Source organism: Hemiscyllium ocellatum, chromosome 7 (assembly GCF_020745735.1).
Source record: "Hemiscyllium ocellatum isolate sHemOce1 chromosome 7, sHemOce1.pat.X.cur, whole genome shotgun sequence".
NCBI classification, from domain to species: domain Eukaryota; kingdom Metazoa; phylum Chordata; class Chondrichthyes; order Orectolobiformes; family Hemiscylliidae; genus Hemiscyllium; species Hemiscyllium ocellatum.
Window position 1 is genome coordinate 99,510,464 of NC_083407.1, and position 22,434 is coordinate 99,532,897.

At 46.9% G+C, this 22,434-nt stretch overlaps 1 protein-coding gene across 1 annotated transcript in view; it reads right to left on the reverse strand.

The window, feature by feature from the left end:
* Nucleotides 1-2,483: 2,483 nt before the first annotated feature.
* Nucleotides 2,484-22,434, reverse strand: part of LOC132817653 (cyclic nucleotide-binding domain-containing protein 2-like) — a 60,291-nt gene continuing 40,340 nt past the window's right edge. The window contains exons 8-14 of the mRNA XM_060828153.1: nt 21,109-21,238; nt 16,019-16,234; nt 13,853-13,895; nt 10,916-11,057; nt 8,528-8,660; nt 4,799-4,962; nt 2,484-2,826 (exon numbers count right to left, since the gene is read on the reverse strand). Coding sequence (XP_060684136.1) covers nt 2,484-2,826; nt 4,799-4,962; nt 8,528-8,660; nt 10,916-11,057; nt 13,853-13,895; nt 16,019-16,234; nt 21,109-21,238 — 1,171 coding nt within the window. The remainder of the gene's footprint in view (nt 2,827-4,798; nt 4,963-8,527; nt 8,661-10,915; nt 11,058-13,852; nt 13,896-16,018; nt 16,235-21,108; nt 21,239-22,434) is intronic.

Sequence of the window (22,434 nt, forward strand, 5' to 3'; positions counted from 1 at the left end):
CCAGGAGAGAAGCTTGGCACACCAACTTCAACACCATTGAAGCCAGGACCAACTTGCAGACACCTCCTCCGACTGCCCCCTTGATCACGACCTCACCTTCCATCACTAGACCATCATCTCCCAAACCATCCACAACCTCATCTCAGGGGATCACCCACCAACAGCCTCCAATCTCACAGTCCCGGAACCCCACACCGCCACATTCTACCTCCCACCTAAAATTCACAAACCTGGCTGCCCCGGTCAACTTATCGTCTCAGCTTGCTCCTACCCCACCAAACCTCCCTGCATACCTTGACACGATCCTGTCCAGGAACTCCTCACATACGTTCGGGACACCACTCATGCCCTCCACTTCCCCCATGACTTTCATTTCCTGGCCCCCAACACCTTATCTTCACCATGGACATCCAGCCGCTGTACACACCCATCCACCATGATGGAGGGCTCTAAGCCCTCCATTTCTTCCTGTCCTGCCAACCCAACCAGTACCCTTCCACTGACACTCTCATTCGTTTGGCTGAACTGGTCTTCACTCTCAACAACTTCTACTTTGAATCCTCCCACTTCCTCCAGACCAAAGGGGTAGCCATGGGCACCTGCATGGGCCCCAGCTCTGCCTATCTCTTTGTCAGGTAGGTGGAGCAGTCCATCTTCCGCAGCCTAATTCAAGGGCCGCAATTTCCCCTGCCACATGGTTATGATGCCCTCCAGTGCATCTCCTTCACTCCCACACCGCCACCCTTGAACCCCACCCCTCCAACTGCAACAAGGACAGAACCTCCTGGTCCTCACCCACCACCCCACCAACCTCTGGATACAGCATACTGTCCTCTGCCATTTCTGCCATATACAGTCAGACCCCTCCACCAGAAATAGACTTCCCTCCCCACCCCTATTAGCCTTTCGCAGAGACCATTCCCTCCACGACTCCCTTGTTAGGTCCACGCCCTCCACCAACCCATCCTCCACTCCCAGCACCTTCCCTTGCCACCATCTAAGGTGTAAAACCTGTGCCCACCTCTCCCCCTTCACTTCTATCCAAGGCCCCAAAGGATCCTTCCACAGCTGGCAGAAATTATCTGCACATCCTCATCTATTGTGTCTGTTGCTCTCGATGTGGTCTCCTCTACACTGGGGAGACAGGATGCCAATTCGACGAACATTTCCAGCTACATCTCTGGGACACACCCACTTCCCTACGGCCAACCACTTCAACTCCCCCTCCCATTCCGCTAAGAACATACAAGTCCTGGGCCTCCTCCATCATGAAATCCAAGCCACCTGATGCCTGGAGGATGAACACCTCATCTCCTGCCTTGGGACCCTCCAACCACATGGCATCAACATCGACTTCACCAGTTTCCTCATCTTCCCTCCCACCACTTCAACCCAGATCCAACTTTCCAACTCAGCACCACCCTCTTGACCTGTCCTACCTGCCCATCTTGTTTCCCACGTGTCCGCTCTACCCTGCTCTCCAACCTATCACCAACTCTTCACAGCTATCTTCCCCCCACCCCAGCTTCACTCCACCCTCTTATTTATCTCTCATTCCGCCTTCCCCCTCCCCTACATTCTTGATGAAACTCTTTTGCCCGAAACATCGATTCTCCTGCTCCTCAGATGCTGCCTGACCTGCTGTGCTTTTCCAGCACCACACCTTTCAACTATAATGGTAGCAGGGTAATTCAGCAGCAAAACCACACCACACTGTTCCAACATGTCGGACACAATGTCGGTAGCACATTGCATTTTTATCACATTGAGTCTTTGTCACATCGGGTCTTTATTGCATCAAGTCCTTCTTACATCGAGATTTTACTACATCAAATCTTTGTCGCATTGAATCGTTATCATACTGAGTCTCTTTCCCATTGGTCTTTATTGCATTGAGTCTCCGTTACTTTGACTCTTTATCACATCAAATATCACATCAATATTTAAAATATTGAGTCTTTATCAAATGGAGTTTTGAACACATCGGGTCACATTGAGTCTTCTTCATTTCGGGTCTCCATCACATTGAGTATCACATCGACCTTTAAAACATTGGGTCGCCATCACATTGGGGTCTTTATTATTTTGAGTCTTTTCCACATCAATAACATTGTGACTTTGTCAGAACTCGGTCATACAGAGGTTTATCACACTGAGTCTCTATATCACATCGGGTTTTTATAGCATTGGGTTGGTATGGCATTCGATTTTCATGACACTGTGCTTTTATGACAATCAATCTTTCATAAGATCCCTAACTGGGAGAGATGAAATCTCACTTTATGTGGTGTTGGTCATCGAGGAGGGAATGAACAAATATAAATGATCCAAGTATGGGAAAGAACAAAATGGGACAGGACAACTGGTTGGAAATTGGTGCAATGAGGAAATAGAAACATAAATGAAATGGTTGGAAATCCATTAGGCCATCAGATTGAGATGCTTGGCTGTTAAAGGGCAGCAAAGGAAGGGCTTTGGTGTGCTCAGTACAGCAGATTGGCTATACTGGATGGAAGCTTGGCAATTCCATGAATGAGTTGGAGGTCCAGCTTTGGCATTGGGCTGCTACCATCTTCCCTTGTTCTGATAACGGGGGCAACATAATAGGACGGCTTTGAGAAAAGCATGTTTCGATTGCTGGAGATTTCTGGAAGGTTCAGGATGCCGGTCTTGTCAATCTCGTATATGTCCTCCCCTTGGCCAGACTCTGCTACCTGGCCTGAAGGCGAGAAGCGCTGAGGCTTGCAGGTAAGTTTGGAGATCATATTCCTTTTAAAGATTTTCCAGTAATTATTTTTGATAAAGAGGTCACAGAGCTCATCATCACTTTAAAATAAGAGAGAGAGAAACAGCTGTTATTGACCATGACAGAGGACATAGAGCTACAATGACACTAATTGGTGTTAGATAAGGCAATGGTTCTGAAAGGGTAAAGGTTAAAGGTTGCATTAAGCTCCACCCAATCTGATAATGTCATAAGCATTTGGGTGGGCAAAGGCTAAGTATCTTAAGATGCTATAAGGTGAGGGCAATTCCTGTTGGGTAAAGGCCTTTATCCAATAAATCTGAGTAACAGTGTCTAACTTGCTCATGTAACTTGCACCTAATTACCATCTGAGCATCATGGCAGCCAAACACAAGCTGGTACCATTAGCATCACAGCACAGTCAAGAACACAGAGTATGACGTCCTTGTACTTGTACTTGTTAAAAGAGAACTGCTGTGTTGAATCCCTTCATCCTTACAAGGGAGAATGGTGTAAATCCAGAATTCCTGCCAGCAAAATGCTGTAAACAATGACATAGGATTGACATACAACAGATCCATGTGTTTCTGCCCAGTCAAGTTGCTTGCATCCATCTTCACTTGACCCTGCTGACCCTAAATCCTTCTCGAAAAGCAGAATGCTGCCGATGCTGAAGATTAGATTAGATTAGATTACTTACAGTGTGGAAACAGGCCCTTCGGCCCAACAAGTCCACACCGACCCGCCGAAGTGCAACCCACCCACACCCCTACATTTACCCCTTACCTAACACTACAGGCAATTTAGCATGGCCAAATCACCTAACCTGCACATCTTTGGACTGTGGGAGGAAACCCACGCAGACACGGGGAGAATGTGCAATCACCACACAGTCAGTCGCCTGAGTCGGGAATTGAACCCGGGTCTCAGGCGCTGTGAGATAGCAGTGCTAATCACTGTGCCACCGTGCCACCCACAGAAAGATCTGGAATAAAATCAGAAAATGCTGCAAATGCTCAGGACAGTCTGTGGAGAGAGAAACCAGATTCATCTTTCATCTGAACTGGAAAGCATTAGAGATGTTTTCAGCGAATAAACTTTGTCTCCCTATTCTGCTTCCTTCTCTTTGCATGATTTAAGAAAAAAAATTTCTCCTTTCAGTCAGCTGCGAACATACTTTTGGCATATGTTTTGTTTTGTATTTTCTTTCCTCATCCCCATTCTCTTTGACCCCGTGGGAATGAGTCTATCAGCTCCCAATAACCTTCTTCCATCCTCACCCTCTGTATTCTCATCTCCAACTTTATCCAGTTCTGATAACGTTGTAAATCTTACCTTCTCTCCCATGGATGCAGACTGACTTGACAAGAATTTCCAACACATTTTCTGGTTTTAGTCCAGTTCCTTCCTCCCTGGAATGCTTTTCCTTAAAGACATATTTGCTATCCTCCTCAATCCCTCCCAAAGGGAACAATGATCACGTTCCAAACACTGTCCATGCAAAGCCATTTCTACCACACTCACTCCTGAATTTATTGTGTGACTGCATTACATCCACAAACTCCAGTTTTGGTCTCAATGGTAAGTGGTCAACCATCGATTTTCCGCAACTTTGAAAATGTCAGATTTAGCAGTTCTTTTGCTGGACAAAGACTGGCTCTGGAACTAAGGCAGGGAAATGGAGTTGGGACAGATCTACGATGGTCTTGTTGAAGGCTGCAGCAGGCTAAAGGTCTTGAAAAATATCCTCCCATTCCCACATTTTCCGTAATTTAATGGAGTGAGGTCTATGTCCAATTTCTAACAAAGGGAGAGAGAGAGTGAGAGAAGACAAACCCTTGTGTCCAAGAGCTAAACAGTGGGACCACACTTGGCTTTACACTGCCTGAAGGTGGCAAGCTCAGGGTTTGGTGTTTGCCATCTGGGCACTCAGACGTGTTTGGGTTCTGTTGTGTCAAGCCATTCCATGATGTAGCCCCAAAGAGTGCACACACACCTAATGACAGGTTTGTGATCAGCCTCAGTGTTCCAACCCCTTGGGGTGTGACTCACCTTGGATAGACAGACTGCAGCTTCCTCACTTTTTGCAGGGTTTGCTGGTCCATCAGTGCTGCAAAGGTCTGCATGTCGATCCGAACAATCGTTGTGCCTTGGCTCTTGATGCTGAAGATTCTCTTGTCCTTGAGGTTATTGGCCACAAAGTATTGCCGCAGCCCCTGTACACAGACTCAAAGCTGTTACAGCACTCCCAGACAACTGGATTCTCAATCACATATACTGGAGGACCATGAAGCTCAGTATTTACAGAGTCATAGAGATGTACAGCACGGAAACAGACCCTTCGGTCCAACCTGTCCATGCCGACCAGATATTCCAACCCAATCTAGTTCCACCTGCCAGCACCTGGCCCATATCCCTCCAAACCCTTCCTATTCATATACCCATCCAAATGCTTCTTAAATGTTGCAATTGTACCGACCTCCACCACTTCCTCTGGCAGCACCACCCTCTGTGTGAAAATGTTGCCCCTTTGGTCTCTTTTATATCTTTACCCTCTCACCCTAAACCTATGCCCTCTAGTTCTGGACTCCCCGACCCCAGGGAAAAGACTTTGGCTACTTACCTTATCCATGACCCTCATGATTTTGTAAACCTCTATAAGGTCACCCCTCAGCCTCCGACGCTCCAGGGAAAACAGTCCCAGCCTGTTCAGCCTCTCCCTGTCACTCAAATCCTCCAACTCTGGCAACATCCTTGTAAATTCTTTCTGAACCCTTTCAAGTTTCACAACTTCTTTCCGATAGGAAGGAGACCAGGATTGCACACAATATTCCAACAGTGGCCTAACCTGTACAGCCGCAACATGATCTCCCAACTCCTGTACTCAATACTCTGACCAATAAAGGAAAGTATACCAAACGCCTTCTTCACTATCGTATCTAACTGTAACTCCACTTTCAAGGAGCTATGAACCTACACTCCAAGGTCTCTTTGTTCAGCAACACTCCCTTGGACCTTACCATTAAGTGTATAAGTCTTGCTAAGATTTGATTTCCCAAAATGCAGCATCTCGCATTTATCTGAATTAAACTCCATATGCCACTCCTCAGCTCATTGGCCCATCTGGTCAAGACCCTTCCAACTTCTCCAACTCAACATTACACCATTAGTCATCAAGGTCTTCCCACATTGGCTGAGGTTACCACAAAGAAATCTCTTTCTCAACCTCTCTCACACCTGAAGTTAGAGACCCTCAGATTATATAGTCATTGAGTCATACAGCATGGAAACAAACCCTTCGGCTAAACTCATCTATGCCGATCCCCGTTTCCTAAATTGAACTAGGCCCATTTTTCTGTGTTTGGCCCATATCACTCTAAACATTTCCTATCCATGTACCTGCCCAAATGTCTTTTAAATGTTGTAATTGCACCCAACTCCACCATTTCCTCTGGCAGTTCATTCCATACACACACCACCCTCCATGTGAGAAAGTTGGCCCTTAGGTCTCTTTTCCCTCTCGCCTTAAACCCACACCCTCTAGTTTTGAACTCTGCCACTCCAGGGAAAAGACCATCGTCTCTTTAATGAGAGAGCCGCCCCACGGTCTGGCATGACTATGGCAACATTTCTAGCACAGAAAAAGGCTCTTTGGCCCATTGAGTCTGAGCCAACCCGAAAACAAGTATCTAACTATGTTAATCCCATTTTCCAGCCACTACCCCCGTAGACTTGTGTGCCTTGACATCCAAATGCACATGTGAATACTTCTTCAATGCTATGTTAAACTCATTCATGAGAGAATGCCAAAGAATCAATATCTCAAACAAAGCCCTGAGCAGGAAGTGGTCGAACTTGGATAATGATCAGGCTACCTCACGCCATGACCCATGGTCTTAGACATTTACCTCAGTAAGAAGCTGTACAGTTTTTCAAAGCGGGGGAGGTACATCTTGTGAGATGTGTCCTTCTGGGTTGCTTCAGCATTGGTCAGCTGGAGCACCGTGCACGCTCCTGGTTTCTTTATCCATGGAGGAATATTCTTGTTTTGGAGGCAGTACTAAGGCTGTTCATGAGGGCTGATTCCTGGGTTGAAGGTCTTAGGAAGAAAGGTTGAGGGGGTTCAATTTGAGTTGAGGAGAACAAGAGGTGACCAAAATGATATGAAAGAGATTCTGAGGGTGGCTGCTGAGAGGAAATCTCCAGGAGGGGGCTCTGTTTCAAAGAAAAAGAGGCCTCTTACTTAAAATGGAGATGTGGTTTGTTAGTGCATCGGTCGTTGAGTGTATTTAAGGCTCAGGCAGACAGATTTTGATGGATAGGACCTACAAGGGGTAATTTGGGGGGGGGGGAAGCAGGCAGGAAAGTGGAGTCATATCAGATCAGCCAATGGTAGAGCAGGGTCAGTGGGCAGAATGGCCCACCTCTACTTCCATTTGTTTTAATCTAATGCCTCATGGACCTTCCACATGGCTCTTGTCAGTTCAGAAGTTAGCAGGTTCAAGCCCCACTCCCACCAATATCTGGACTGACACTTCCAGAACAACATTCAGGTGAAACACTGTTATCATCCCAAGCTTATCTGTTCTGGTGGTTCACATAGAATCACAGACTCCCTACATTGTGGAAGTAGGCCATTCAGCCCATAGGCAGTCAGTGCAGAAAGACAAACCATGATTTCCTCCAATAACCTAACCAATGTTCAAGTCCAAATGAGTGTAGTTCATTCTGAACAGCCCTTTGAGATGGCTAGAAAGCTACTCCTTTGTATCACACTGACAAAGACATAGTCAGTCCAGTTAACACTCAGATGTCCTCCTGACTATCAATGGGAGAGTTCTATCAAAACTGGGGAGAGATACCTCACAGAGTAGTCAAGCAACAACCTGACACAATCAGACCTTACATCACCACCCTCACCCTCCCTGAGTATATTCTGTCCCATTGGCAGGCTAGAACAAGATCTAAGAATAAGATTTGGAGCAGACACAGGCCACTCAGCCCATCAACTCTGCCCTACCATTCAATGAGAGTTGGTCTGATCATTCTCAACTCCACTTCCTGCCTTGTCCCCAGAACCTTTGATTCCCTTACTGATTAAAGATCTGTCTATCTCAGCTTCAAGACTCAGCTTTAACAGCCCTCCATGGTAAAGGATTCCAGATTCACTATCCTCAGAGAAAGAATCCCTCCTCATCCCTGTCTTAACTGGGAGACCTTGCACTCTGAGATAATGTCTTCTGGTCCTGAACCCTCCCACAAGGGGAAACAGAGTCAAAACGTGTGGCGCTGGAAAAGCACAGCAGGTCAGGCAGCATCCGAGGAGCAGGAGTTGATGTTTCGGGCATATGCCCTTCACAAGGGGAAATAACCTCACCATAACAACTCTGTCAACTCCAATAAGAATCTTGTATGTCTCAATAAAGTCTCCTCTCATTCTTCGAAACTCCAGTGAGTCCAGACTCAATCTATTCAACCTCTCCTCGTAAGAGAGACCCCCACATCCAGGATAAGCCTCGTGAAACCTTCCCTGGACTGCCTCCAATGCCAGTGTACCTTTACTTTGATACGGGGCTGGTAAGTACAATTTTCAAACCTACAATGGACCAACTGCAGGGAAATGGCCAAAATTGTAGATGTAATATTATTGTACCTCAGCACTGCTCAATGTTATCTTACACTCTCGGTTTGAGAAAGGGTGCAGTGCAAACTTCCATTCCTTTATTTATCAGATATCTCAAATCAGACTTTCAAAGTGACACTTCTACAGTAACAACTTACAAATACTTCCCCTGGCAGAACTGAATCTATCTTCATGTAAACAGCAACGGACAGGGCTTTGGGAATCAACTGTTTTCTTGAAGTTTTCCGGTGTAAGTGTGAACTGTCTTCCAACCTTGATGTACTGATGGCACTGCAAACACACAGAAATAGTTTAAGTAGGGAATATTCTGCACGTTTAAAATGCTTCGATCTATGGAGTCATCGACTGCAATTTCTTGATCACCACATCATCCGACCTGACCAATTATTTCCTGAATTGTATTTCTATGTTTATAACACTCAATGACCAGGAGGGAAATGGGAATAGGAACAGCCCATTGGGTGGGTTTTCTCATTCAACTGGATTTTGGGTGATCAATACTTTAACTCCATTTACTTCCCTTTGCTCCACGTGTATCAATCTCAAACCGTGAAAACTGCTACTGACCCAATGTTTGTGGGGTTTTTGGGGAATCGAGTTCAGATTTTCACCACTTGTGTGCTTTCTAATGTCAGTCCTAAATTTTGTAATTTTATGTTTTATGCCCTTTGGCTCTGGATCCCCGCCCCCAACAGACATCTGAAGGGCTCAGCAGGTCTGGCAGCATCTCTGAAGAGAAATCAGGAGGTCACCGAATCCTGAAACGTTACTCTGATTTCTCTCCACAGATGCTGCCAGACCTGCTGAGCTTTTCCAGCAACTTCTGCTTTTGTTTCTGATTTACAGCACCCACCGTTCTTTAGGTTTTTACACATCAGGGGTAATAGTTTCTGGCTATCTGTCCCATAAATTATATTGAAAGTTAGATTACCCCTTAACCTACACTTAAGTGAATTAAAGTCAAATTCAGGAAGCCTATTCTTGGACTTTAAATGTTTAAGGAGAAAGTGAGGACTGCAGCTGCTGGAGATCAGAGCTGAAAGTGTGTTGCTGGAAAAGTGCAGCAGGTCAGGCAGCATCCAAGGAGCAGGAGAATCGACATTTTGGGCATAAGCCCTTCTTCAGGAATGAGGAAAGTGTGTCCAGCAGGCTAAGATAAAAGGTAGGGAGGAGGGAGCCCAGATTTAATTGTAGTGTACTTGCATGGACCTCTCTCCCAGGTCTCTAGATCCTGCCTGGCAATATGACGACCAGAATCATATATGGTACTCCAGAGGCAGTCTGGCCAAGGTTCTGTATAAATTAAACACCAATTCCTCACCTTTCAAACCCTTCAAGATAGAACAATCCACTCGCTTTATTCAGTACACTTTGCATCTTTGTGTTAGATTTGGTTAAAAAAAATCACACAACACCAGGATATATTCCAAAAGGTTTACTTGGAAGCACTAGCTTTCAGAGTGCTGCTCCTTCAACAGGTGGTTATGAAGAAATAGCACTTCGAAAGCTAGTGCTTCCAAATAAACCTGGAGAAAGTGAGGGCTGCGGATGCTGGAGATCAGAGTCGAGAGTGTGGCGCTGGAAAAGCACAGCAGATCAGGCAGCATCCAAGGAGCAGGAGAATCGGCGTTTCGGGCAAGAGCCCTTCATCAGGAATGAGGATTGTGGGCCAGGGATGGACAGGTCATTAAGGCAGTGCAGAGTTGGAAGGTTGGAACTGGGATAAGGTGGGGGGAAGGGGAAATGAGGAAACTGGTGAAGTCCAGTCCACATTGATGCCATGTGGTTGGAGGGTCCTGAGGCGGAGGGTGTAGCGTTCTTCCTCCAGGCGTCAGGTGGGTAGGTTTGGTGATGGAGGAGGCCCAGGACCTGCATGTCCTTGGTGGAGTGGGAGGGGGAGTTGAAGTGTTGAGCCACAGGACGGTGGGGTTGGTTAGTACGGGTGTCTCTGAAGAGCACTGCAAGTGAGAAGGGGTCCTCAGAAGGTGGGGGGTTGTCTTGATGGAAAAAGTAAGCCCGGAGACAGAGGCAGCGGAAGAAACATTCGATGTCACAACGCATGTTGAATCCGTTGATCTGGTAGCGGAGGGGGATGAAGGTAAGGCCTTTGCTGAGGACTGTTAGTTTGTCCTCAGTGAGGGGGATGTCTGGGGGAATGGCAGGGCTGGGAGCTAGGACCTGGTGTAGGGCTGCAGCTGGGAGTGGGGGTGGAGACTCTAACTGTAATGGGAGTGCCAGTGGGGGGGAACAGGGGTGATGTCATTTACAGAAGTGACATTCACCCTGGGCGTCGGTGGGGGGCGGGGGAGTGGTGACTGTGGGATCCGCGGGGGGCGAAAGTGGCATAACGTGTGTCGGAGGCGATTCGGTCGGTGGCGTTCACGTGGGTGGTGTCAGTGGGAGTGGAACTGGCTGCGGCAGCGGCAACAACAGGGGGTGGAAGTGATGTTCTGGTTGGGCCTCATGTTGGTTTTGGTGGCAGTGGATCTTACACTGGTGGGGGCGGAAGTGACGTCATCGTTCACCGGAGTGGTGGTGGCTGGAGCCGCCGTGTGGCTGATGGCGACCGAGCAGTTCCGGAGGCCGGGAAAAGCTTCTGGAATGGTCGGGAATCCCGACCATTGAGGTGGGTACTTGGACGTTTGTAGTACTTACAGTTTTTGATGTCTGATGTGATGCAGAAAAATCATTTGTTAAGTGTGTGAATTCTTCTGAGGATGTGAAACAGCAGGCGTCCTTTGCAGTTCTGAGAGAGTGTGGCCCTGAGCTGGGACAGGGACTGATTGTAGAGAGAGTAGGTGGCAGCTCATGGCTGCGAGTGTGGAGGGGAGGATCAAGAAGGACAGCTGTTTCTGGAGGTTTTGGATTTGGAGTAGGTACTAGGTGTCCTGTTCAGATCCATATTGTGTTGATCTGACTGTAGACCGGAGTCCATGTGGGATCTGTCGGTTCTGTAGGCAGGCACTGAGGAAGGAGATGTGCTGTGGGTGGCACGGTGGCACAGTGGTTAGCACTGCTGTCTCTCAGCGCCTGAGACCCGGGTTCAATTCCCGACTCAGGCGACTGACTGTGTGGAGTTTGCACGTTCTCCCCGTGTCTGCGTGGGTTTCCTCCGGGTGCTCCGGTTTCCTCCCACAGTCCAAAGATGTGCAGGTCAGGTGAATTGGCCATGCTAAATTGCCCATAGTGTTAGGTAAGGGGTAAATGTAGGGGTCTGGGTGGGTTGCGCTTCGGCGGGTCGGTGTGGACTTGTTGGGCCGAAGGGCCTGTTTCCACATTGTAAGTAATCTAATCTAATCTAAACCTGTTGGACTATAACCTGGTATTATGTGATTTTTAACTTTGTCCACCCCAGTCTAACACCAGCACCTCCAAATCATGTTAGATTGGAGTCATCCACGTATATGGGCACCTCAATCCCTTTGTTCCTCCAAAGGCTAGTCACTCACTGTTAGGAAGAGATTCATGTTTGTCCTTCACAGATCCAAAGTGGTTTACTTTGCCGTGTTGAATTCCCTCTGCCATTGTTTTACCCATTTAATGTCTACAACCTGTTGGGAAGTTGATAATCATCTGGCAGAAACAATACAGGCAAGAGATCCACCTCAGACATGATGGGCAGGAAGTTCTGCTTCTATGCTATAACCATTCCAAAATGATACCTGCCTTCTCCCATCCACTCAACCTACAGTCCAGCCAGGCTTCCTGTGATCTGTGAACTTGGATGTGCCAAGGATAATTTACAACTATGCCTCATTCAAGGCTTAAGGAAGTAAGATGGAGTATTGAGGGCCCCGTGCAGATCTGCGGGGAACACCACATCCTACTAACCCAACAGCACTGCCTATATTCCCGCTGTCTGTTTAAACCCAGCCATGAGTTAGGCAGTTCACTCTTACACTGTACAAGGTACAACAAAATGCTTAGGTAGGTACTGATTGATACTTCAGAGCGATTTGGCAGAAGCTGGTTAAAGATTTGGAACAGAGTCAATGACTCATCTGTCGTTGTATAACCAGGAGTGAGGACACTTGCACTAACAGCCTGAACGTGGGGCCAAGGAGTTTGTTCAAGGACTGCTTGGAGGTCTGGCTGAACTATTTGACTAAAAATAATTTATAAGCTGGATAATATTTAAAAATAGACAAAAGGCAGAGACTTTGACCTTTTGCCATTGCCATTGCCACATTCCTAAGTGATTCCCTCAAATGTTTGTACAGGGCACAGGGACGTCCCCTGGTGATGGAGTACACCACGTCTTTTTTACACTCTACTTTCTGTCCTTGTCTTGAAGACCACTCATGTAAAGCGAGTTTGTTACTGTTCTACAGGCTGAGCAGGAGAATGCAGCCACAACACCCAAGTTAATGCCATCCCCTTAACTCAAAACCAACACTGACATTCAAAGGGTCTCAGGCATTACTGGCAAGACCAACATTTGTTGCCCACCCTGAACTGCCCTTGAACAACTTATGAAACCAAATCAGACAGTTGTTAAAAACCCACAGCAAGGCTGTGGGTCGGGGGTCACATGTAGGCCAGAATGGAAAGCGGTAGCAGATTTCCTCCCCTGAAGGAAATTAGTGTCCTTGGGACAATTAATGCTGGCTTCATGGTTACAATGTTCTAGGAGAAAGTGAGGTCTGCAGATGCTGGAGATCAGAGCTGAAAATGTGTTGCTGGAAAAGCCTGAAGAAGGGCTCATGCCCGAAACGTCGATTCTCCTGCTCCTTGGATGCTGCCTGACCTGCTGCGCTTTTCCAGCAACACGTTTCCAGCTCATGGTTACAATGACTGACACTTGGCTTCTCATTCCAGATTTTAAAAAAGGTGATTAATAGTTAAATGTAAATTTTGCCACTGTGGAGTTATGAACCCATGCTCCCAAAGTACCAGCCTGAGCCTCTGGATTATCAGTCCGGTGATAATACCCACTTGTTCATGGTCTCCTGATCAGGTACAAATGGCTGGGGTTCCCTTTGCTTCACAGTCTTTGAACATGCTGACCTTTCATTCAGCCAGGAGTTGGTGCATTTCTCCTCAGGAGCCCTGAGGCTGTATTATACATACATTTGTGTATTCTGCTATGAGCATGACTGGGAAAGTGTGGGTGGGATTGGACGGGGAGAGAAGGCAGAGGAGTTTCACAGATTTGAGCGGTGGCCACACTTTAGAGAAGCACTTCACTGATTGCCGGGCACTTTGTGGTGAACGCAGGTCCCAAAGCGTGCAAATGGGGAAATGCAGGTCTTTCTTTCTTTGTGAAAGCCTTTGCAATGAATCATCTCACGGGACTAGGCCTGGGTGCTGTGCTTACTCGGAAACACATGCTCCTGCAAGTCTCGACACTTCTGAAGAAAACCAAGTCTTTCAATGTCAGCCTCAGTCAATCACTCCTGCTTTGGCCATGTCAGTGTCCTAGACTCATGTCCACACTGCACTTTTTGTGTGAATGTGCTTACCAACGTCATGAGGACTCAAAGGCTTGACAGCACCAAGAAACAGCTGTTCAAAAAGACCCAACGTGGTTTCAGAGCAAAAAATGTAATCCAGTCGTTAGACTAGGGCTCACTAACTGGTGTGAAATGTTGAAAGAATAAAGGTAGAAAGAGCTCACTAACTGGTGTGAAATGCTGAAAGAATGAGAACTGGGAAGACTATGAGAAAAACACACTGGTATTTATAAAGACAGGTCTCCAGGTCAAAGGAGAGAATAAACCTTTTTCCAATCTCAGGACATTCTAACCCACTTTTCATATATGGTTACTGTTGTAATGTAGGAAGGAAAAATGAAGGCCAGTAAATTGTTATATTTCTTTAGATTAATTGATTAATTACAGTTTTGCTGTAATTGCTCACACCTGGATGGGGCTGCGTGAGGGGAGGGTCTGCTCCATGTTTGGAGCAGGAAGAGGCTGACAAGGGTCATGGGTCAACACTCCATCCAATTTCCTGTTCCATACAAGTCAAGGTGAAGGAATATTGAAGACGGTATTCAAGGGCAAAACTGATCGTTATTCTATGCTGTAGCGTGTTTTCCATTTGTTCAAACGGCTGGCCCAGAAAACCTAACATTTCCCACGCCTACTGGTTCATTCACTCCCATTTGCAAACATCAATATTCCTGCAGTTTAAAACCTTTTGTCCTTGTTTGCAAATCCATCCATGGTCTCTCCTGCTCTAGCCGTACCACCTCTCCAGGATCTCAGGGATCCTACACTTCTGGCCCCCTAACTTTCCTGAATTTCCTTTAAATCCCACGTTCACGGCCAACACTTCAGTAACCAAGGACCTATACTCCTAAACTATCTCCCTAATCCTCTCTGTCCCCTGGACGCAGGCTCTTTCTTGAGGATGCACTTCAGAATTCTTCGACAAAGCCACTGGCTGCCTATCCTGAACTCTCCTTAAGTTGCCCAGAGCTGACTTTTTGATTGATAATGCTCCTGCGAGGTGCCTTGGATTGTTTTACTATGTTAACAGTGCGATATAAACACAGGTTGTTGTCAGAGAATCATAGAGTCACACAGCGTGAAAACAGATCCTTTGGTCCAACTCGTCCATGCCAACCTGATATCCTAAATTAATCTGGTCCCAATCGCTAGCACTTGGCCCATATCCCTCTAAACCCTTCCTATTCATATACCCACCTAGATGCCTTTATAATTGTACCCACCTCCACCACTTCCTCTGGCAGCTCGTTCCATTCACATACTACCCTCTGCATGAAAAAGTTGTCCCTTAGGTTCCTTTTAAATCTAACCCCTCTCACAATAACCCTCTGCCATCTAGTTTTGGACTCCCCAACCCTGCGGAAAATATCATAGTTTTATAAACCTCTATAAGGTCCACCCCTCAGCCTCCGATGCTCCAGGGAAAACAGCCCCAGCCTATTTAACCTCTCCCTATAGCTCAAATCCTCCAACCCTAGCACCATCCTTGTAAATCTTCTCTGACCCCTTTCCAGCTTCACAACATCCATCCTGTAGCAGGGAGACCAGAACTGTAGGCAGAATTCTAAAAATGGCCTAACCAATGTTCTGTCCAGCCGCAACATGACCTCCCAACTCCTTTACTCAATACTCTGACCAATGAAGACAAGCACACCAAATGTCTTCTTCACTACTCTGTCTACCTGTGACTCCACTTTCAAGGAACTATGAACTTGCACCTCTAGGTCCCTCTGTTCGGCAACAGAGTCCTTCCATTAATTGCCCTGGTTTGCCTTACCAAAATGCAAAACTTCACCACCTTAACCATCCCCTCCCTCCACTACCGATGCACAATGGCAGTGGTGTCTACCATCTCCAAGAGGAATTCCAGTAGACCAATAAGATTCCTTAGATAGCACTTTCTAAGACCTGGAAGAGGACGGGACAGCAGATGCATGGGAACACCACAACCTACCAAAATGCCCTTCAAACATTATGCCGCCCCGACCTGTAATAGTATCGCTGTTCCTTCAGAGTCCTGGGTGAGATTCCTGGCACTGCCTTTCGAAATGATACCCCGGGTGGATCTCCATTAACTGACTAAGGTGGTTCCAAAAGGCAGCTCCAGCACCACCTTCTCCAATGACAACTGGACACAGCCATGGAAGAATTTTTAAACGGCGCCACCCTTTGTACCTGTTCACTTTGAGAAACTTCTGTGATTGACTCTTTGTCTTCCACTGCTGTGATTTGGAAGAGATGTCTGAGATGGAGGCAATAGAAACAGTTGAGGAAGAGGCACTCAGGCCTTTCGTGGCCCTGGAAGCCCCGTGTTGACGTACTAAGGATGGCGAGGTGCTGGGCGTCTTGATCCAGCTTTTGCGATCCAAGCTTCTGTGCGTCGACCCACTTCTGAGAGTCAGGTTGAGGAATCGTCTGTCAACTTAGAAATGTTAGCCTTCGTTAGAAAGACGGGTGACAGCTCGAAGCAGCCCCAGTGACTCTGAAGCCCCACCCCTTGCGGCTGTCCGACTTTCAACAAATCCAGGGATTCCCTTCAACAACTTCCCCGAGTGACTGATGGCAGGATGCGGTGCTGGGGCATTGGGTCGATGTGACAATCCCCTTATGGGTGCCAGGCCAGTCATCTCTGACAACGGCTCTGTCTCCTGGCAATGTCAACCCATCTGAGTACCAGGCAACATGCCCTTTGCCAGCAAATTGCAGGATGGCAAACTGGGTTGGGGGCTGAGTATGGACACAGACACCCTACAGCACCTAAGGGGCCCATGATAGGAGGGGTAAAACTGGTAGTGCCACTGGGCTGTAAGATCCAAACAAAGGCTTTTAGTCTGGGGCATTCAGGTTCCAATATTACCGTGGCAACTGGTGGAAATCCAATTCAATGAACAAACCTGGAAATGAAATCTCGCCAGGGTAACGGGTAATTATAACATCAATTATGGTACCAAACCCAGTGGGTTCACAAAACCTTCAGGGAAGAAAGTGTGCTGTCCTTACCCCGGCCTGGCCTACTTTTGACTCCAGGCCCACAGCAATGTGCGTGGATCTTAACTGCCCCCTGTGATGGCCTAGCAAGCTACTCAGGTCAAGGGCAATTAGGGACAGGCAGCACAAAGACTGGCCTAATCATCAATGCCCACACCTCATGAAAGAATAAACAAAAAAATGGGCTCTCTCCCCATCTGGTCCCCACAATTCCCCAACTCCATCTACCCGCAAAATCATAGAATCCCTACAGTACAGGAAGAGGCCATTTGAACCATTGAGTCTGCACCGACTCTCCGAAGATCATCCCACCCATACCCACCCCACTACCCCATCCCTGTAACCCTGCACATCCCATGGCTAACCCACTTAGCCTGCCCATCCCTGAAGAGTATGGGCATTTTCCTATGGCCAACACACATACATATCAGTGGGAGTAAACTGCAGCACCCGGAGGAAACCCGCGCAGACACGAGGAGAACGTGCAAACTCCACACAGACAGTCGCCCGAGGCTGGAATCGAACAACTGAGGCAGCAGTGCTAACCACTGAGCCATGGAATACTGAAAATGGCCGAAACCCCTATGAATCGGAGAGAACAGCATCAATGAGAAACATTTTGTGCTCCCCGTTTAGCTTCAGTTAAATGTCCTGATGGCCTCGAGTTCTGACTCTTCCCTCACTCCCACTACTGTAGGAAATGGGACTTCTTAAGCCATGCCATTGAAAACTCTTTACCATCCTGGCTCCCTGGGCAGAGGGATACACAGACGGATGACCTTCTGAGATAGGAAACATTCCTCATCACTCTCTCACAGGGGAGGCTCCCTATGGTTAAATGGTCTATCTTAAACAATGCAATGGTGCATCAACAAGAATTTGGTCAGGGCAGAAACTTGATGTGATGTCAACAGCCATGGTTCCAGAAGTGTGGCACAGGAGTTCCTCCTCAATACACATCAGGGTTAACGTACCGAGAAAGTGTGACTTATACCTAAACAACTTACATTGGGGAATTTGTCTTTCTAAGAATAATGTAAATATGGGTGAATAGGGCCTGTAAAAGCCCTACCTGAGAGTCACCTATTCGACTCACACCAGGGAAATCTCTCCTTTAAGAAACAATGGGAATAAGGTAAGGACAGGGACTATTACTGAGGGGAATGTTAAAAGATGGCGGCAATACTTCCAGATGAAGCTCATGTTGATGCTGATGAGCCCTCGCTATGGACAACGTGACCATGTGACTCAGAAGCATCAGACAGGATGTTGGGAGTCGACGCTAAAATGGCGGCAAATTACACATTGTACATTCCTTATACTAAGTTGAACTGAGCTGAAAACAACACGACAACGTGAGACGTGCAGGGGAATTTTACATTTAGTTACTCAGTGACATGAGTCTGAAACAGCAGATATCATGATGATGTATATTAGCGACCCACCCCGTAAACGTTAAAGGCAAGGCCTAAAAGGTAGAGATTAGGCTGAATTGTTTAACTGGTACAGACACAATAGCCCAAACAGCCTCCTCCTGTGCTGTACGCTTGCAGGATCCTACATTAAAGGAGTTGCCACGGGGTTAACACTCTGTGGTACTCACCACTAGACTCTGGTTGCTGAATGGTGCTTTTCAAAAATGGCAACTCCTGAACAATGAACCTGTGATAGCTTGGGCACTGGGTGAGATCCACCAATCGCAGGACAACAAATCGGCCCTGCAAACAGAGGGGCATGGTTAGAGAGACACACACATACACACACACACACACACACACACACACACACCCCTGCAAACAGAGGGGCATGGTTAGAGAGACACACACATACACACACACACACACACACACACACACACACACACACACACATACACACACACACACACACACACCCCTGCAAACAGAGGGGCATAGTTAGAGAGACACACACATACACACACACACACATATCACACACACACAGCCCTGCAAACAGAGGGGCATGGTTAGAGAGACACACACATACACAAACTCTGTCTCTCTCACCCACCCCTAACCCCCACCACACACACACACACACACACCCCTGCAAACAGAGGTTCATGGTTAGAGAGAGACACACACATACATAAACTCTGTCTCTCTCACCCACCTCTCCCCCCACCACACACACACACACACACACACACACACACACACACACACACACACACACACACACACACACACACACCCCTGCAAACAGAGGTTCATGGTTAGAGAGAGACACACACATACATAAACTCTGTCTCTCTCACCCACCTCTCCCCCCACCACACACACACACACACACACACACACACAGACTCTCCTACATACACACACACCCTCTCACAGACTTATTCTCCTTTCCACTCACCCTCACACATATACACATACACACTCTCTCACAGACACTCATACCTACCCCCTCCCCACACTCAGTTTGTGGGGGAATTTGTACTTGCAGAATTACATTTTATTTTGCTCAAAAACTGCATGAATCCATGTAAGATTTTGTAAATCTCAGCCCCTCGTATCTTTTCCATGTTGAACAACACTTAGAGGATGCACTGAAAGTGGCAAGCATGCAAAATGTACAAGGTTGCAAAAGGGCCATCAAACACATTGCATGGGTAAGACAGATATGTAAAAGGTGTCAGTGATAAGGTAGAAATGATCTTGCAATGGCACAGTCAATCTGAAGACTGTGCTCACAACTTCAGTGCATATGTGCCCAGCAAAATTCTTCCAATTATAATCACTGAAGTGTGCATTCAAGTATTATCACATATATCACACATTTAATCAAATAAATTTCAAGAAACCATTAATTTTTGAAAATAAGCTCTAATGTTTGGTTATGATCTAAATATGAAGTATACTCCAACACAGCCCAGGAGGGCTCCGACCACAGAGGAACCTCGATTATCCGGAATTCGATTATCCGAATATCAGATTATCCGGCAAGATTGCAAGGCTCCGATGCTTGGCTAAAACTATGCTATCTGGCATTCGATTATCCAGGATTCGATTAACCGACCAAAATACTCCCCACCCGTGTCATAAAGATGTCCAGCATGGAAACAGATCCTTCAATCCAACCCGTCCATGCCGACCAGATATCCCAACCCAATCTAGTCCCACCTGCCAGCACCCGGCCCATATCCCTCCAAACCCTTCCTATTTATATAGCCATTCAGATGCCTTTTAAACGTTGCATTTGTACCAGCCTCCATCACTTCCTCTGGCAGCTCATTCCATACACGTACCACTCTCTGCCTGAAAGAGTTGGCCCTTAGATCTCTTTTATATCTTTCCCCTCTCACCCTAAACCTATGCCCTCTAGTTCTGGACTCCCCGACCCCAGGGAAAAGACTTTGTCTGCTTATCCTATCCATGCTCCTCATGATTTTATAAACCTCCATTAGGTCACCCCTCAGTCTCCGACGCTCCAGGGAAAACAGCTCCAGACTATTCAACCTCTCCCTATAGCTCAAATCCTCCAACCCTGGCAACATCCTTGTAAATCTTTTCTGTACCCTTTCGAGTTTCACAACATCTTTCCGATAGGAAGCAGACCAGATTGCATGCAATATTCCAACAGTGGCCTAACCAATGTCCTGTATAGCCGCAACATGACCTCCCAACTCCTGTACTCAATACTCTGACCAATACAGGAAAGCATACCAAACACCTTCTTCACTATCCTATCTACCTGCGACTCCACTTTCAAGGAGTTATGAACCTGCACTCCAAGGTCTCTTTGTTCAGCAAAACTCCCTAGGATCTTACCATTAAGTGTATAAGTCCTGCTAAGATTTGCTTTCCCAAAATGCAGCACCTCACATTTGTCCAAATTAAACTCCACCTGTCACTTCTCAGCCCATTGGCCCATCTGGTCAACATCCCATTGTAATCTGAGGTAACCCTCTTCGCTGTCCACTACCCCTCCAATTTTGGTGTCACATGCAAACTTACTAACTGTACCTCTTATGCTCACATCCAAATCATTTATATAAATGATGAAAGGTTGTGGACCCAGCACCAATCCTTGTGGCACTCCACTGGTCATTGGCCTCCAGTCTGAAAAACAATCCTCCACCACCACCCTCTGTCTTCTACCATTGAGTCCTTTAGACAATCGCGGTTCCTCTGTACATGGCAGAACTCAGCAAAAAACGGGGAGCAAAACTTTTTTTTTCCCCTTGATCTGTACAGCATCATGTCTTTGTCATGAAGTGAGGGCTGGGATATGCCTCTTATTTAGGAAGTCACCTTGATGACGAAGATGAGTTGGTCCATATTATTGGGAATAACCTGGCCGTACAGGAACTCCTCTGTGGTTGAGTAATCAGAAAGAGTCTCAATGGAGCTGTCAGGCAGTGAGTTCAGGAGGCTTAGCGATCTGAAGGAACAAACAATGCCATGTATGACAAAACAGAAAGAAAGCCTTGCACTTATATAATGGTTTCTGTGACACCCAGATTTTCAAAAGTGTTTTACAGCCATCGAAGCACTTTTCTGAAGCGTAGTCACAGTCAGGAGCAAGCAGAGATTTTCGGGGGAGGTGATAGTGACATGGTAATATCACCAGACGAGGAAGCCATTGATCTGGGGCCAGGTCCAAATCCATGTGATGGAATTCAAGCTCTGTTATTAAATAGGTCTGCAAAGGAAAGCTAGCCTTAGCAATGATGACCATGACATGTATTCCTCAGGCCTCCAAACACATTCGCCTTTGTCCTTTCTTCCAACCTTCCCCACTTCCCACTTTTCTATCTTTCCTTAGTTCTGATGAAATGTTAACTCTGTTTCTCTCCATTGATGGCAAGCACCACCAGCCTGCTATTACAGAGTCATAGAGCTGGGCAGCATGGCAAGAATGCCCTGAGGCATGGTACATTAGCGAGACTGAGCAGACGCTACGACAACAGATAAATGGACACCGCACAACAATTGCCAGACAGAGGTGTTCCCTCCCACTTCAAAGGACGGACATTTGGATCTTCAAGTGACCATTTTCCAAGGTGGACTTCGGGATGCGAAACAATGTTTTTGTGGCCGAGCAGAGGCTGATAGCCAAGTTCGGTACCCATGAGGATGGCTTCAACTGGAACCTTGGGTTCATCTCACACTACAGGTGACCCAATTGCACTCTTCACTCTCTCTCTCACACACAGACACAAGCACACATACACACACACAAGCACAGTTACACACACACTCTTTCATACTGACACATTCACACAGACCTTCTCTTACACACGCTCTCTCTCATAATACACACATTCCCCACACTCACATTCACATACACACCCTCTCACAGGTTTATACTCCATCACATTCACACACACACACTTTACCAAGCGCACTCACACTCACACACACACACATTCTCCCTCTCATACACGCACACACACACATATTCTCCCTCTCATACACGCACATACACACATTCTCCCTCGCATACACACACACATTCTCCCTCTCATATACACTCACACACACATTCTCTCTCTCATACACGCGCACACACGCATTCTCCCTCTCATACACACTCACACACACACATTCTCCCTCTCATACATACACACTCACACA